Source organism: Hippocampus bargibanti, linkage group LG16, assembly GCF_051943395.1.
Source record: "Hippocampus bargibanti isolate YZ-2025 linkage group LG16, ASM5194339v1, whole genome shotgun sequence".
In the NCBI taxonomy this organism is placed as follows: Eukaryota; Metazoa; Chordata; class Actinopteri; order Syngnathiformes; family Syngnathidae; genus Hippocampus; species Hippocampus bargibanti.
This window is the reverse complement of record NC_142749.1, coordinates 11,378,654-11,391,264: the sequence shown is the minus strand read 5'-3', so window position 1 is coordinate 11,391,264 and position 12,611 is coordinate 11,378,654. Positions and strand designations below refer to the sequence as shown.

Sequence of the window (12,611 nt, the reverse complement as noted above, 5' to 3'; positions counted from 1 at the left end):
CACATGTGTACATCCGTTTTTGAGAGTGCTTGTACTCCTTCGGGTTAAGGATGCAGTTTATGCTGGTTTAAGAGGCCAAAAAATGGGGTACACCCTGGCAGCTAAGCACAGGGCGTATATTGCTGAATATTTTTGTCCAATTTAACTCATTCACTGCCATTCATGAATGTATTCAGAAATTGAAAATATGATGTAGATGTCCCAAATTATTTCGGGTTTTGTTTTTTTCATGCTTGGGTGATGATAAAGTGCTGGCCATGGCATCGGGCAATGGTTTTTCCCTTCAGTAAAGGGGGGGCATGTCCCTTTTTTCCATGTCAGCGCTTCAGCTGTTGTTAAAGCGCTATATAAACCAATTATATAATTATAAACCAATTATATAATTATAAACCAAATTTTGGACAGCTGCCCTCATTTGAAGCTCATAATCCCAGCCCCATATAATTTATTAATTAACTCATTTTTCTGATGAAAGAAGAGTGTTAGGGTAATTCGCCATACAAACATCTCTAAACATCGCTCTGTAATCTTTGTTTACATTTTGAACTTCCTCGTATGTCATATCCTGCCTTCCTTTACACGATGTCGCACTTTTATTACGTCACATCCTGTCGCGTCATTGCTATGCACCGCATAAATACTCCTGCAGCCCGTTCATCTCTCTCTCTCCATGCGCTCCCTCCTCCGCGACACCGCAATGTCTCCAGCTCTCCCAAATTAAATCAACTTTCTGTTCAAGTCCTGGCTCCCTGATGATTCAACCATCGATCTCCATCAACACCCGTCGAAGCAATGAACCAAGGGCGAACGATAAAAAATAACCCAACAAAGAGAGATATCTAACTCTGTACTGAATGTTTATGTAGTCCTAAAACTCAATGTCCTGAGGGTCCTGGAATTCAAGTGACAATGAGGCTATCTAGCTAGGTATCTGTTGGCTATTGATTGGCTAGATAACTAGCTTTCTATCTATTTGAGTTACTTCCGGGTTGAGTGAACGCTGGCGCGTGTGGCTGCCGCTGCTCACCCGAAGAAAATGTATCCTGTGACTGTAAAGTGACCTTAAAGGACAACTGACATCACTTTTTTGTTTCTTAACTGACATCAGAAATACATTTATAGCATCTAAAATACCCAAAACACACAGTATGATATTTTTATTCAAATGCAAAACAAGCTGCGAATTGGGCATTTTCAGAAAGTCCCGCCCCCAGTTCGTGACGTCACACCAAGACGTCTTGCATTGCTGAAAAATCAAAACAATGGCTTCAGATTCGGAGAATGCTTTCTTGTTACACATCCAGTGATGAATATGATTCAAATAGTCCTGAAGAGGAAAGCATACAAGTTTGCAATTGATCAAATATTTTTCTCCGTGTCATTTTGATGCAAACTGACGGGCGGGGGGGGGGGGGGGGGGGGTCCACAGGCTGATAAATTCCTTCCATGGAGCTTGGCCGCCCTCTTCTGGCGGCTTTTGTGTGCAACACAAGGTTTTCGGACAAACAGTACAGCAAAATACATTGACGTGATGGAAGGACTGCTACAATGTGTATTTTTGACGGTCAAGTAGGGATCCTTTAATGACATCATGTACAGACTCGTCACCAACTCAAAAAACAAGACATCCTGAATATTCAGCGCAAGTCTTAAAACGAAAAATATAGCTACAATAAAGTCTCGTTATATCGATATTCAAGGGAGTCCGAAAAAATATCGATATAACCGGGACTATCGATATATCCGACCCTGTTTGCATGTAATTTTCTCCGTGCGTGCATAGAAATAGTATCGATATAACCGGGACTATCGATATATCCGATATCGATATAACGAGACTACTGTATATGCGGTGGAATCTTTGTAAAATAGGCTCAGTAGAAGTCATTTGAAGCCAATTATGGACACAACTTGTCCGGAGATGTCGGTTGTCCTTTAAGAGTTTTGAAAGGCGTTTAATAATAAAATGAATTATTATTATTATTATTATTATTATTATTATTATTATTATTATTATTATTATCATCATTTGCTAGCTATTTGCTATCTATTAGCTATCTGGCTAGCTAGCTACCCTATTCACTATCTAACTGACTGGCTATCTAGCTGGCTCCTGTGACTGTAAAGTGACCTTGAGAGTTTTGAAAGGTGCTTAGAAATGAAATGTATGTATTATTATTAATAATAATAATGTCAAAAACCCTGGCACTGGAGTGGACACATTTGCATGTCTGGCAGTGAATGAGTTAAAAACGGATCCCGTTCATCATAGTGTGGAGCTTCTCCAAAAGGAGAAGTCGATGTGGGGTGCATCCAAATCATATGGCCCTTTTTGTGTGTGTGTATCATTGATGTGTGAGTCATCGTACCCCTCCCTCATCCTTCATTCGTGTGTGTTTAAATCCAGCGTGCACGTGTGTGTGTGTGCGAGTGTGCGTGTGTGTGTGTGTGTAAAGCAGTGGTGAGTCATCCACCATGTTAGCAGGTGCGCCATGCACCTTCCCATGTGCTCCCATTTTTTTTGTACCCACCTCCTCCTCCTTCTGACTCACGACTGACTCCCCCGCCATCATCAATGACATCACCAACACCCCCCACCCCACCCCATCCCACTTCATGCCCCTCCTCCACTTTGTTGTGGTGATTCATACTGTACGTTGAGCTTCTTCTCTCCTCCCTTTCCGACGGTGAACTTGAATGGCGCACCGTTCATTCACAAAAACACCTTGCCGTAGTTTGCCGTTCGCGTTAATTTACTTGCTCATGGGGTGCGTAAACGTTGCCTGGGGGTTATTTGCTATACAATGTCATGAATAAGAATGATGAGATTGTCAAGATCCACTAATTAGTGAAAGAAAAAGAAAGACACTTGCTCAGATGTCAATAAAATGTGGCGCAATTATGCACCTCCACCAAAAAAACAACCTAATGTCCAATGGATTTAAAAGTCTAGCCCTGTTCAAATTCGAGGTTTTTCATTCTAAGTGTCTATAAAGAACCCCAGATCTCCAAATTCTTATCACAATTTGCAAGGTGGCGGAGGTGGTGGACCCCAAAAATTAAGACAGGAGGGAGGAGGAGGGTGTATTTGACAAATTGTATTAAATAAAGTCAGCAGGAAAAAAATCTCAAAGTCATCAGAACAGAAAGGTCCAAAGTAGCAAACAAAACCAGAAGCAAACCCTGATAAGATGAAACAAGCCTGACAAGGTGAAACAAACACGACACTGGATGACAGTGTCTTAACTGCCATTGATTAAAACGAACCACATATGTGCAGCTGTAGGCGGGTCCCAACAGTGCCACGCATTGGCCACAAACCGAAATGTGACACTTGTCTGCCTTTCCTGCCATTTGTTTTCTACAGAGAGGCCTGAACTTTAAATGGTGGCAAGTGATAGACTAATTCTACACACATTTTCCCAGTTGTAGGATGGTATGCGTTCCTGTGCACAATACATTACTTGAGTTATGTAATTACTTCCTATTTGGGGATGCCTTTTTAAATTGTACAACTGGAGAGAAATAAGTTATGAACTCATTCACTGCCAGACATGCAAAAATGTGTCCACTCCACTGCCAGGGTTTTTGTTATTGTCACTCGAATTCCAGGACCCACAGACTATTGAATTTTAGGACTCCATAAACATTCAATGTAGCATAAGTAGCATCAGACACTCTTCTTTCATCAGAAAAAAAAAATAGTTAATTCCTAAATTATATGGGTCTGGAGTTGTATGATCTTGAAATGGGGTGACTGTCCAAAATGCAATGCAATACATACATATTGGCTTTAACAACAGCTGAAGCTGGAACAAAGCGCGAACATAGAAAAAAAAGGGAAATGCTACCCCCTTGTGGAAAGGAAAAAAATCATTGCCAGAGGCCATGGCCAGCGCTTTATCAGCACGCAAACAGGAAAAAAATAACAAATTCGGTATTGGTGCTCTTATGTCATATTTTCAATTCCAGAATAAATTTGTGAAGGGCAGTGAATGAGTTAAATGATTTATCTTGATGCATTTTGCGGGGTGTGTACATATTTTATATCCGCTGTTCTATACAGTAAAAATATTTAAAGTAACAATACATATTTTAGATATGAGCAGAAGGTTATGACATACACTGAGGGGACTGAATTGGCCCTTTGTCGTGCATGTCTAGCGTTCCTTGTCATTTGGGAAGATACTGTCTCTGTTGTCATGGTAACCAAAACACCATCAACCATCATTTGTCCCTGAATGATGATGTCACATCTTCCCATCAATTTTATCTGTAGTAAGAAGGTAATGGAATGTTTTCATTGGATTGACTTTTTTGATTGATTGACTTGATGACCATTTCAGCTCATTTTACCTTTTGTTTTTCATTTTAGCAGTTCCTTGGATTTTTTTTGTCTTTGATGAGACAGATCAAGCGCCCACTGGGCAACAATGACCCACAGACAGCAGTTTGCCCACCCGTCTTTGCTGTGTACCTAATAAAATGTCCGGTGAGTACATTATGTAACCAACTGCACCACTGAGAGTCTTGCCTGTATTTTCTTTTTGTCTCCTGGCATGCTGTAACCATGGCAACTATAAAACCTGAAAAAAGTATCCATGGTGAAAGCAAAGCCTTGACACACATTTATGAATGGAAAAAGGATTCAACGCTCGCATATATATTTTTCGTAGCAGTGGCCCTTTTTTATGAATGAAAATCAGGCGAAAGAATGAATGAATGCACGGCAGGCAGGCGGCGGCGGCGGAGACGTCACATGACGCTTCTGCAGTGCATCAAGGGAACTGTCCCGTCTGTGACTCATCCCGTCAGAATGGGGAGGGGGAGCGAGCATGATGGAGGGCAGAGAAAGAAGAAGAGCAGGAGGAGATTGTCTTCTTTCCCATCCTCATCAGTGATGCAATACAGGTGACCGATTCATCACAGGAAGTCCACTTTTTAATGCACACTTCAATTCCTTCCACCCATTTTCTATAGTGCTTGTCCTCATGAAACATATCTGAATGTGAGTGAGAGAAAGCTTACACCCTGGACTGGTCACCCGTCTGTCAAAAAGGTACATGGAGACAAACAATCATTGATACAATTTGAATTGTTTACTTTTTTATGTTGTTTTTAACTTCTGGTTTTTGGAGTGGGCTATTTTTATTTCTTAATTTTTTAAAAATGCTTCATTTTAGATGTACATGTTTGCAATCGATTAAAGAATTTATTTGTGCCATTTTGAACATTGGGGGAAAATCTCACCCAAAAAAAGAGGCACAAAATGACGACATCCTGTGGCCACCTCCGTTTACACAGGCTGATAAATTCCTTATATGGCGCTTGGACGCCCTCTTCTGGCCTTCTGGCGGCTTTTGGGTGCAACACGAGGTCCCCGGACCGAACAAGTACAGCAAAATACATTGACGTGATGGCAGGACCGCTACAATGAATCTTTTTTACGGTAAAGGGCGGTCCTTTAGTGACGTCACGTACGGACTCGTCACCAACTCAAAAACAAGACTTCCTGAATATTCAGCGCGAGTCTTAAAACGTAAAATATAGCTATATATATATATATATATATATTTTACAAATTATGGACACAACTTGTCCGGAGACGTCGGTTGTCCTTTAAGCCATCGACCATCACAAAGGTAAATAAAACAACTTTATTATACAGTAGAGTTTATTTCTTTAGTTATAATACCATAGAACATTTATTATGCATAAAATAAGGTATATTGTGTAGTTTTTAGGCTTCGAAAATTAGAAAGTAGAAAATTATGTTTTATGGGGACTGGGAACAGATTATTCTCATTTTAATGGTTTCCTATGGGAAATTATTTTTTGGGATACACACCTTTTGCCTTACACACTCTGTCTGGGAAGCAATTAAGTTCGTAAGCAAAGATATCACTGTATTTCGGACTTCAGATCATTGACTGTCACGTATTTGGTGGTATATTAAAAAAATAAAATAAACAATTGCACTGTACATACATTTCCGTCACATCCAATGATAAAAACATGTATGCGCACGCTGATTGCCAATCATCAGACCCCGGATGTCTCTGCATCCACCTTGTATGAGTCAGAGCTGCAGTACAGTGAGGGAGGTGCTGAGGTTGTGTATCCTACTTGGTGGTGCGCACATGCACACGCACACACACACACACACACACACACACACACACACACACACACACACACACACACACACACACACACGTCAGTGATGAAACATAATTGTTTGACAGCAAGTCTTTGCAAAAAGAAGACTTAGGGTATTTAAATGCCAAATAAGGGAAAACAATACAATGGTGTGTGAATGTGACATATCTGACTTTAACACACAGAAGCACACGCACACACAGAGGCACCCTGTCACATCCGGCCCCCCTACAACCGTGGCCTATAATTAGCTGCCTGGGAAGCAGACTGTCTCGAGATGAGCTAACCAGAGAGAGGAAGACGGGGATGAAGATGCAGCAGCTCGGGAAGGAAGTGGGAATCGAAAACAGTGTCAGTGGCTTACAGAGTGGGTGGCCCTGGCAGGCACCGAACGCCACACCAGACCACCAAATTAGAAAGAAGTATTCCATCATGCTTATATGTTCTAAACACCACCATTTTTTTTCAATGAACGACCAACTTTTTTTTGTGAATGAAGCTGCAGCGAATGGTCGTCTGCATGGAGAAGCAAAAAAAAGAAGGCGTGATACTGCGCTGCGAGAATGAGTCAGGATGGACGTAACGTGGCTACAAGGGGGTGGGGGGTGTCTATGAGTGGGGGGGAGTTAAAGGAGGGGCTTGCGTATGACTCATTCTTGCTCTTCTCTCTTCATTGTCACATGCTGCAGTGGACCACTTGTGGGCCCGATGCTGTTGTGGCGGTGGTCTTCTTTATCTTCTCACACTTTCGCCGTTTATTGGTCTGAAGTCTGAAATACATACATACCATGGCTTAGGAACTTAATTGATTCCCAGACGTAAGGCGACAAGTGTGTATCCCAAAAATTAATTTCCCATTGGAAACCATTAAAATGAGAATAATCCGTTCCCAGGTCCCCATAAAACATAATTTTCTACTTTCTAATTTTGTAAGCCTTAAAACTACCCAAAATCTACCTTATTTTATGTATAAAAAATGTGCTTTGGTATTATAATTAAAGAAATAAACTGTACTATATAATAAAGTCATTTTATTTACCTTTGTGATGGCCGTTGATGGCTTGATGGAATGGAGTGGCCGGTTTCATCAGCATTAAGCACTTGATGAGGAACATAGCCTTTTTCTTTCACCATCTTGAAGAATGATCCCTTGTAGGTGCTTTCTCTGCGATGATTTTACCTAGTTCCTCATCAATTGTGTTCTGTTTAGCTGAGTTGATAGCTTTTTGGATCAGGTGGACAGATGGCTTGTGCGGGTTATTTGTGGAACCTGATTGATAGGATATTTTAACCATGCAGTCTACACAGCTTTCGAACAGTCAAAGTTGAAACTAGTTGAAATGTGACTGTTTTCTATCCATTTTATCACTCTCTCTGTCGTCTGCCTGTCTCTTTAATGTTTAAACCACCTCCCCTCACTGCTGCGTTCTTGACCAATCACATGGCTTTAATAGTGGCAAAGACTGGGGGCGGGGAATAGAGGACAAAAACAGTCGTCTGCCATTTTGTTGTGAGGAGAACAGGCTACTTCGCAAACGACACATCACCCATTGTGGCGCTCCGTGTGTATCCCGGAAAAAGTTTGTATGCCAAGGTAAAGTTTTCATAAATTTAATGTTCGTAAACCAAAAAGTTCGTAAGCCAAGGGGTTCGTAAACCGAGGTATCACTGTATCACGAGTGGAAGCAAAGTGTGGAGAGTCTCTGTCGTTAAAATGCACAGGTGCATTTTATGAATGGGCAATCAATCATTGTCACACTTTTGTCACCTGCTTCCTGTGTTCATGGAAAACAATGTCTTTGAAAATGACGCCAAGAATGTGTGGTTCCATTAAAAAAAATATCTATACATAACCCTGACGTGTGACTTGAGACCTGACATACAAGTTTATCATGCTACAAGCCAACATCTCACCAATTTTCCTTTAATGCAAACTTGATATTCAAGTGCTGTTTCATCACCGCCATCAACAAAAGAAACGGCTCCCAGTTAAAGTTGACGATGAAATGAAACCTAAAACAAAGAGTGGCACAACCGCACTTCATTGCCTTAAGAATAACCTGCTAGCCTAAAACAAATTTATCATGGCAAATCTGATTGACCGATAAATAAAAACTGCTGCAGGTTTAGATCCGTTTGAACAAATACTAGAGCACGCCAAATACGCAGATATCGAACCAATTCTAAAATGCATATATTATTTATCCTCAATGAAGAGTGATCAGTATTACAGAATCAGAATGCCGTATGATTGTTTTATATTGTTTCTGGTGGAATGGATCTCCTTTTCGGCGTGCAATCACTTTAAGTGAATACAGGTAACATCCGACTTACGACCGGCTCGACTTACGACCACCCGTACTTACGACTACAACCTCCAGACCCTATTTTTTACATTTTAATTCTACACCTGGCACCGCAACGCGCTAGCAGGCGGAACGCGTACGGCAATTTTGGCCAGTCAGCCTCTCACTTGCCCAGCAATCGACCGTGTGATGGCACCAGAGGGGGAGTTTGGGAGTCATTTAGCCTCCGAGTCTATTCAACATTTTGAATTGATTTTGACTTACGACCATTTTGACTTACGACCGTTTGGTTGGAACTGAATTCGGTCGTAAATCGGATGTTACCTGTATATTGTTAAAATCCATACAAACACAACTATTCTTTTTAAGGTCCCTGAATGCATCTGGATGGAACATTGAATGACTGGTTAGCCTCAAGTCTGCATCACTCTAAATGATTGAGAAAATGAACACACCTGCCAAACTGCACACCTGTTTCTGCGCTAATCACTTCCTGATCTTGTGGTCATGTGACCAACATTTCCTGTTTCAGATTTATCATGCCAGCCTGTTTGAACCTCCCTGGAGATTGTTTCCACTTTTGTTAAGGTAAATGTTCCTCATTTAAGGTTGTTTACCACCAAATACCGAATTTGAACCATGTACAAGCTGCCAAGTGTGATTTATCCCCCTCTTGAATGTGAGCTGCGCAGTTCACTGGCAATGCCCATTATTGCTGCTTTTTGTCATTAATAATATTGTGTGAGAGATTGGGCTGTTTTTTTGGATGGAGTATACACATGCAAGGAAGTGTGGTTTGACATGTGCAATGTTAATCCTGGAGGCTGAACTGCAAGACACTGACTTTTATTTGCTAATGGCTCTGCAGACAAGTGTTGAATTAAGTTGTATTTTGTTCGAAGCTGATGCAAAGTATGACATATCAAACATATGACAAGAAACATAGTCACTGGTTGAAGCTGGCCTTTGTTATTGTTGTTATTGTCTTTTGTTGTGTTGACATGGGAAGCATATTTTCAACAAGCTTTTTTTTCAAGATAATTTTGCACACATAACAGATTTAAGTACAAGTGTGTCCAAGTAATGAATCATCAGCTATCAACCATTTCACATCACCATAATAATGATAATAATAATAAATTTCATTTATAAGTGCCTTTCGAAACTCTCAATGTCACTTTACAGTCAAAGGATACATTTTTGTGTGGGTGAGCAGCTGAGGCCACATGCGCCAGCGTTCACTCAAGCCGGATGTATCTCAAATAGACAGAAAGCTAGCTAAAATATAGCTAGCCAGCCAAATAGCTAATAGCTAGCTGGCTTGACAGCCAGCTAGATTGCTAATAGATAGGAATAGGCTAGCGCGATGGATAGATAGATAGCGAGAGAAATAAAAAGAAGTGAGAGGAAAAAAGAATAGTCAATGGAAAATGCAAAAAGATGCTAAATGGAATCAAAGAAAGTTGAGCCAAAGAGCAAAAAAAGAAAAAAAGGCACATTTGAAAAGTGCGACAAAATGGCCGCCACAGGAAAAAAATGAACAGCAGCGCCCCCACCAAGAGTTTACTGTGTTCGTCCAGCAACATACAGCAATCATAGCGTTTGCGGATTGATCAAAGTGTAAGCCACATGACACTTTTGGAATCGTAAATGTTTTCGATGCATCTGTGTTTCTTAATAATGAGTCCTTCTCTGATATCTTGGCTATGCGAGCAAAAGTGCAATCACTTTGTGTTAATCAATATGTATTGACCATTTGCTGTATTATTGTTGTTTCCATTATTTATGCTGTTCTGGTGTGACCCAAAAAATAAGATTGACATTGTTGCTTTTAAAAAAACATACACAAATATCAACATTAAGGTGGGAACTTTGTGTTGTACAGTATACCCATATTTAATTTAACAGCAAGCAGCTAGCGGTAAATCACAAACAAATATATCTTTAAACTAGCGTTGTTTGAAAAGGTGAGCAGTATGGAACAAAACCAACCTTTTGGAGATGGGATTCCCCCCTCCCTGCAGTTCTACAGTGCTCGGAAAAGGGGAAAGTGCTCGCCAGAGAACGAAATCCGCTCATGTGAGAGGGACATGCATTTTAGATGACGGAAATGGCCGCTGGAAACTAGCTGATGGTGGCGCTGATGGGGTTTGCTTGCTCATGCATGAGAGCCCCGTTCATTATTATTCCATGCCTTCTCGGCCTGACTAATGGCTGCGCTGGGGCCCTCGCGTGCGCTTTCACGCTGGGCTGGAAGAGGGACGGGAAGGAAGGTAAAAGGCCTTTGGGAGGTGGTCTGCGGTCACTGCTGATCAATAGCGGTTCGCCAACTGTTACGTTACCCACAACATTAAAACCATACTGGAGAAAAAAAGAAAACAGATTGGGGTATGCCATTGAAAGACTTTTCACTCATTCAGCCATACATGTGCAAAAATATGTCCACTCCAGTGCCAGGGTTTTTGTCATTTTCACTTAAATTGCAAATTGTGATGCGTATGTGGAACTATCGCAGCTAGGAATTGAAGCGGATTTACGTGGATCAGGAAATATGAGGATATCTCTTTCATCAATGGATACCACAACTCCGTGTTTGCTTTCAACATTTATCTTGTAGCAGACATGCACATTTCACCATGACGTCCCTGATCCACTGGTTAATAGGATGCTTTTATCTCCCCCACTTTCTAGAACTGCTTCATACAAAGAGGGTGCAGAATAACTGTGTCTTTGTGTTGTTATTTTGTTTTTATTTGTTCTTTTGACTACAAGATGGCGCCACGATAGTGGCTGCCTTTCCATCAGCTCCTGTATTTTGTTTTTCTACTTCTTCCTTTCCACTTGCTTCCATCACTTTGCTGCTGTGAAATGTAAATGTCTCTATTGTGAGACTAATACAGGCCAATCCAATCCAACATAGATCCTAAACATCAAGATAAACAACCGATATTTTTCCAAGATATATGAATTAATACAAGTCTGATCGGAGGTTGACATTGGACGGTCACATTTTGACAATAACAGTGAATAAATAATCCCCTGCATTTGTTTCTACATTGGAATGGAGAGCCAGATCAAAACGTGAACCATTTAAAAGTAAACAGCCACAGTGTTTCCGTTTTGTCATCTAATTATACTGCAGTGTTATATCAGTGTGTCAGTGTACTGATAGTAACCAACAAACAACTTTTAATTGCCGCAGGCCAACACGCTGGCAGATGTGACAGGAACAGCGAGTCATTGTGAAGCGCTGACCAGAGGAAGCGTAGATGAGAGGTAATGAAGGTGTAATTTGCTAACCATCTGTGAGGTTCCTTGCTACCCCCGGGGGCTTCCTTCTCTCCGGAACTCCTCCTTCTCTTCCTCCTCCGCAGGGGCACAGGTGTTGGCGAGAGGATGAGGAGGAAGAAGAGGAGGTGGTGAGTGATACGAAGTCATGGTGAGGGGGAATAAAAATGGATCAGGAAAGATCGAAGAGAATGGCATTTACTGTAAATCGAACGTCATCTACAGTCAAAGATGTCATGGGGGAAATTTGAAGCAACACTGAAAAACATTGATTTATTATGCAATAAAAAAGAGGAAATCGAGTTACACTAAATCTACACTAAAAACAGAATGTTGGATCATTTGGTCGAGGAAACATTTTAAAAACATTGCAAATCGGGAGTGCCACAGGGTTCTGACCTTAGCACACTGAAATTTAGTCAATGTCTTAAATCTTCAGATTTTGTTTTTAAAAACAATTTGTATTATCAAAATTAAAGTCTAAATCTGAATGAACAAAACAACCAAGATGTGGAAATGTGCAGCCACTTGACTTCGAATGCAAAATCTCTCAATGTTCTCTCCTTATCTCAAACCAATTACACCATTACAGATGCTTTCTTTTCAGACAGTTGTACGGTTGCCTTGTCCTTACTTTGATTCATTGTGATCTAAAATAGTGTCAATGATTTTTGTATTTTAAACAATTACAGTGATACCTTAGCTCACGAACTTTTCGCCTCACAAACATTAAATTTGCAAGCATATAGTCTTGGCTAACTAATTAGTTTTTGCCGGACGAACCAAACCACACAGCGCCACGGTGGCTGGCGGACTAGTTTTTGGCGGATGAACACCAAACCACAGGATCGAACAGCA

At 40.9% G+C, this 12,611-nt stretch overlaps 1 protein-coding gene across 1 annotated transcript; it reads left to right on the top strand.

Annotated features, from left to right (window-relative positions):
- The first annotated feature begins 4,142 nt into the window (after positions 1 to 4,142).
- On the top strand, positions 4,143 to 11,856 carry LOC148886464 (uncharacterized). The gene is made up of 6 exons (XM_089017678.1): positions 4,143 to 4,492; positions 4,734 to 4,911; positions 4,981 to 5,059; positions 8,998 to 9,053; positions 11,668 to 11,741; positions 11,840 to 11,856. The coding sequence occupies exons 1-5, from the start codon at positions 4,486 to 4,488 to the stop codon at positions 11,687 to 11,689; spliced, it is 342 nt and encodes a 113-aa protein (XP_088873804.1). The 5' UTR covers positions 4,143 to 4,485; the 3' UTR covers positions 11,690 to 11,741; positions 11,840 to 11,856.
- Positions 11,857 to 12,611: the final 755 nt, after the last annotated feature.

What these genes read in the sequence shown, in the direction of transcription:
- LOC148886464 (XM_089017678.1), top strand. An exon ending in TCATCAGTGATGCAATACAG is followed by an intron (nt 4,912 to 4,980) that starts GTGACCGATTCA and finishes CATTTTCTATAG; the next exon opens with TGCTTGTCCTCATGAAACAT. An exon ending in GTCACCCGTCTGTCAAAAAG is followed by an intron (nt 5,060 to 8,997) that starts GTACATGGAGAC and finishes TTCCTGTTTCAG; the next exon opens with ATTTATCATGCCAGCCTGTT.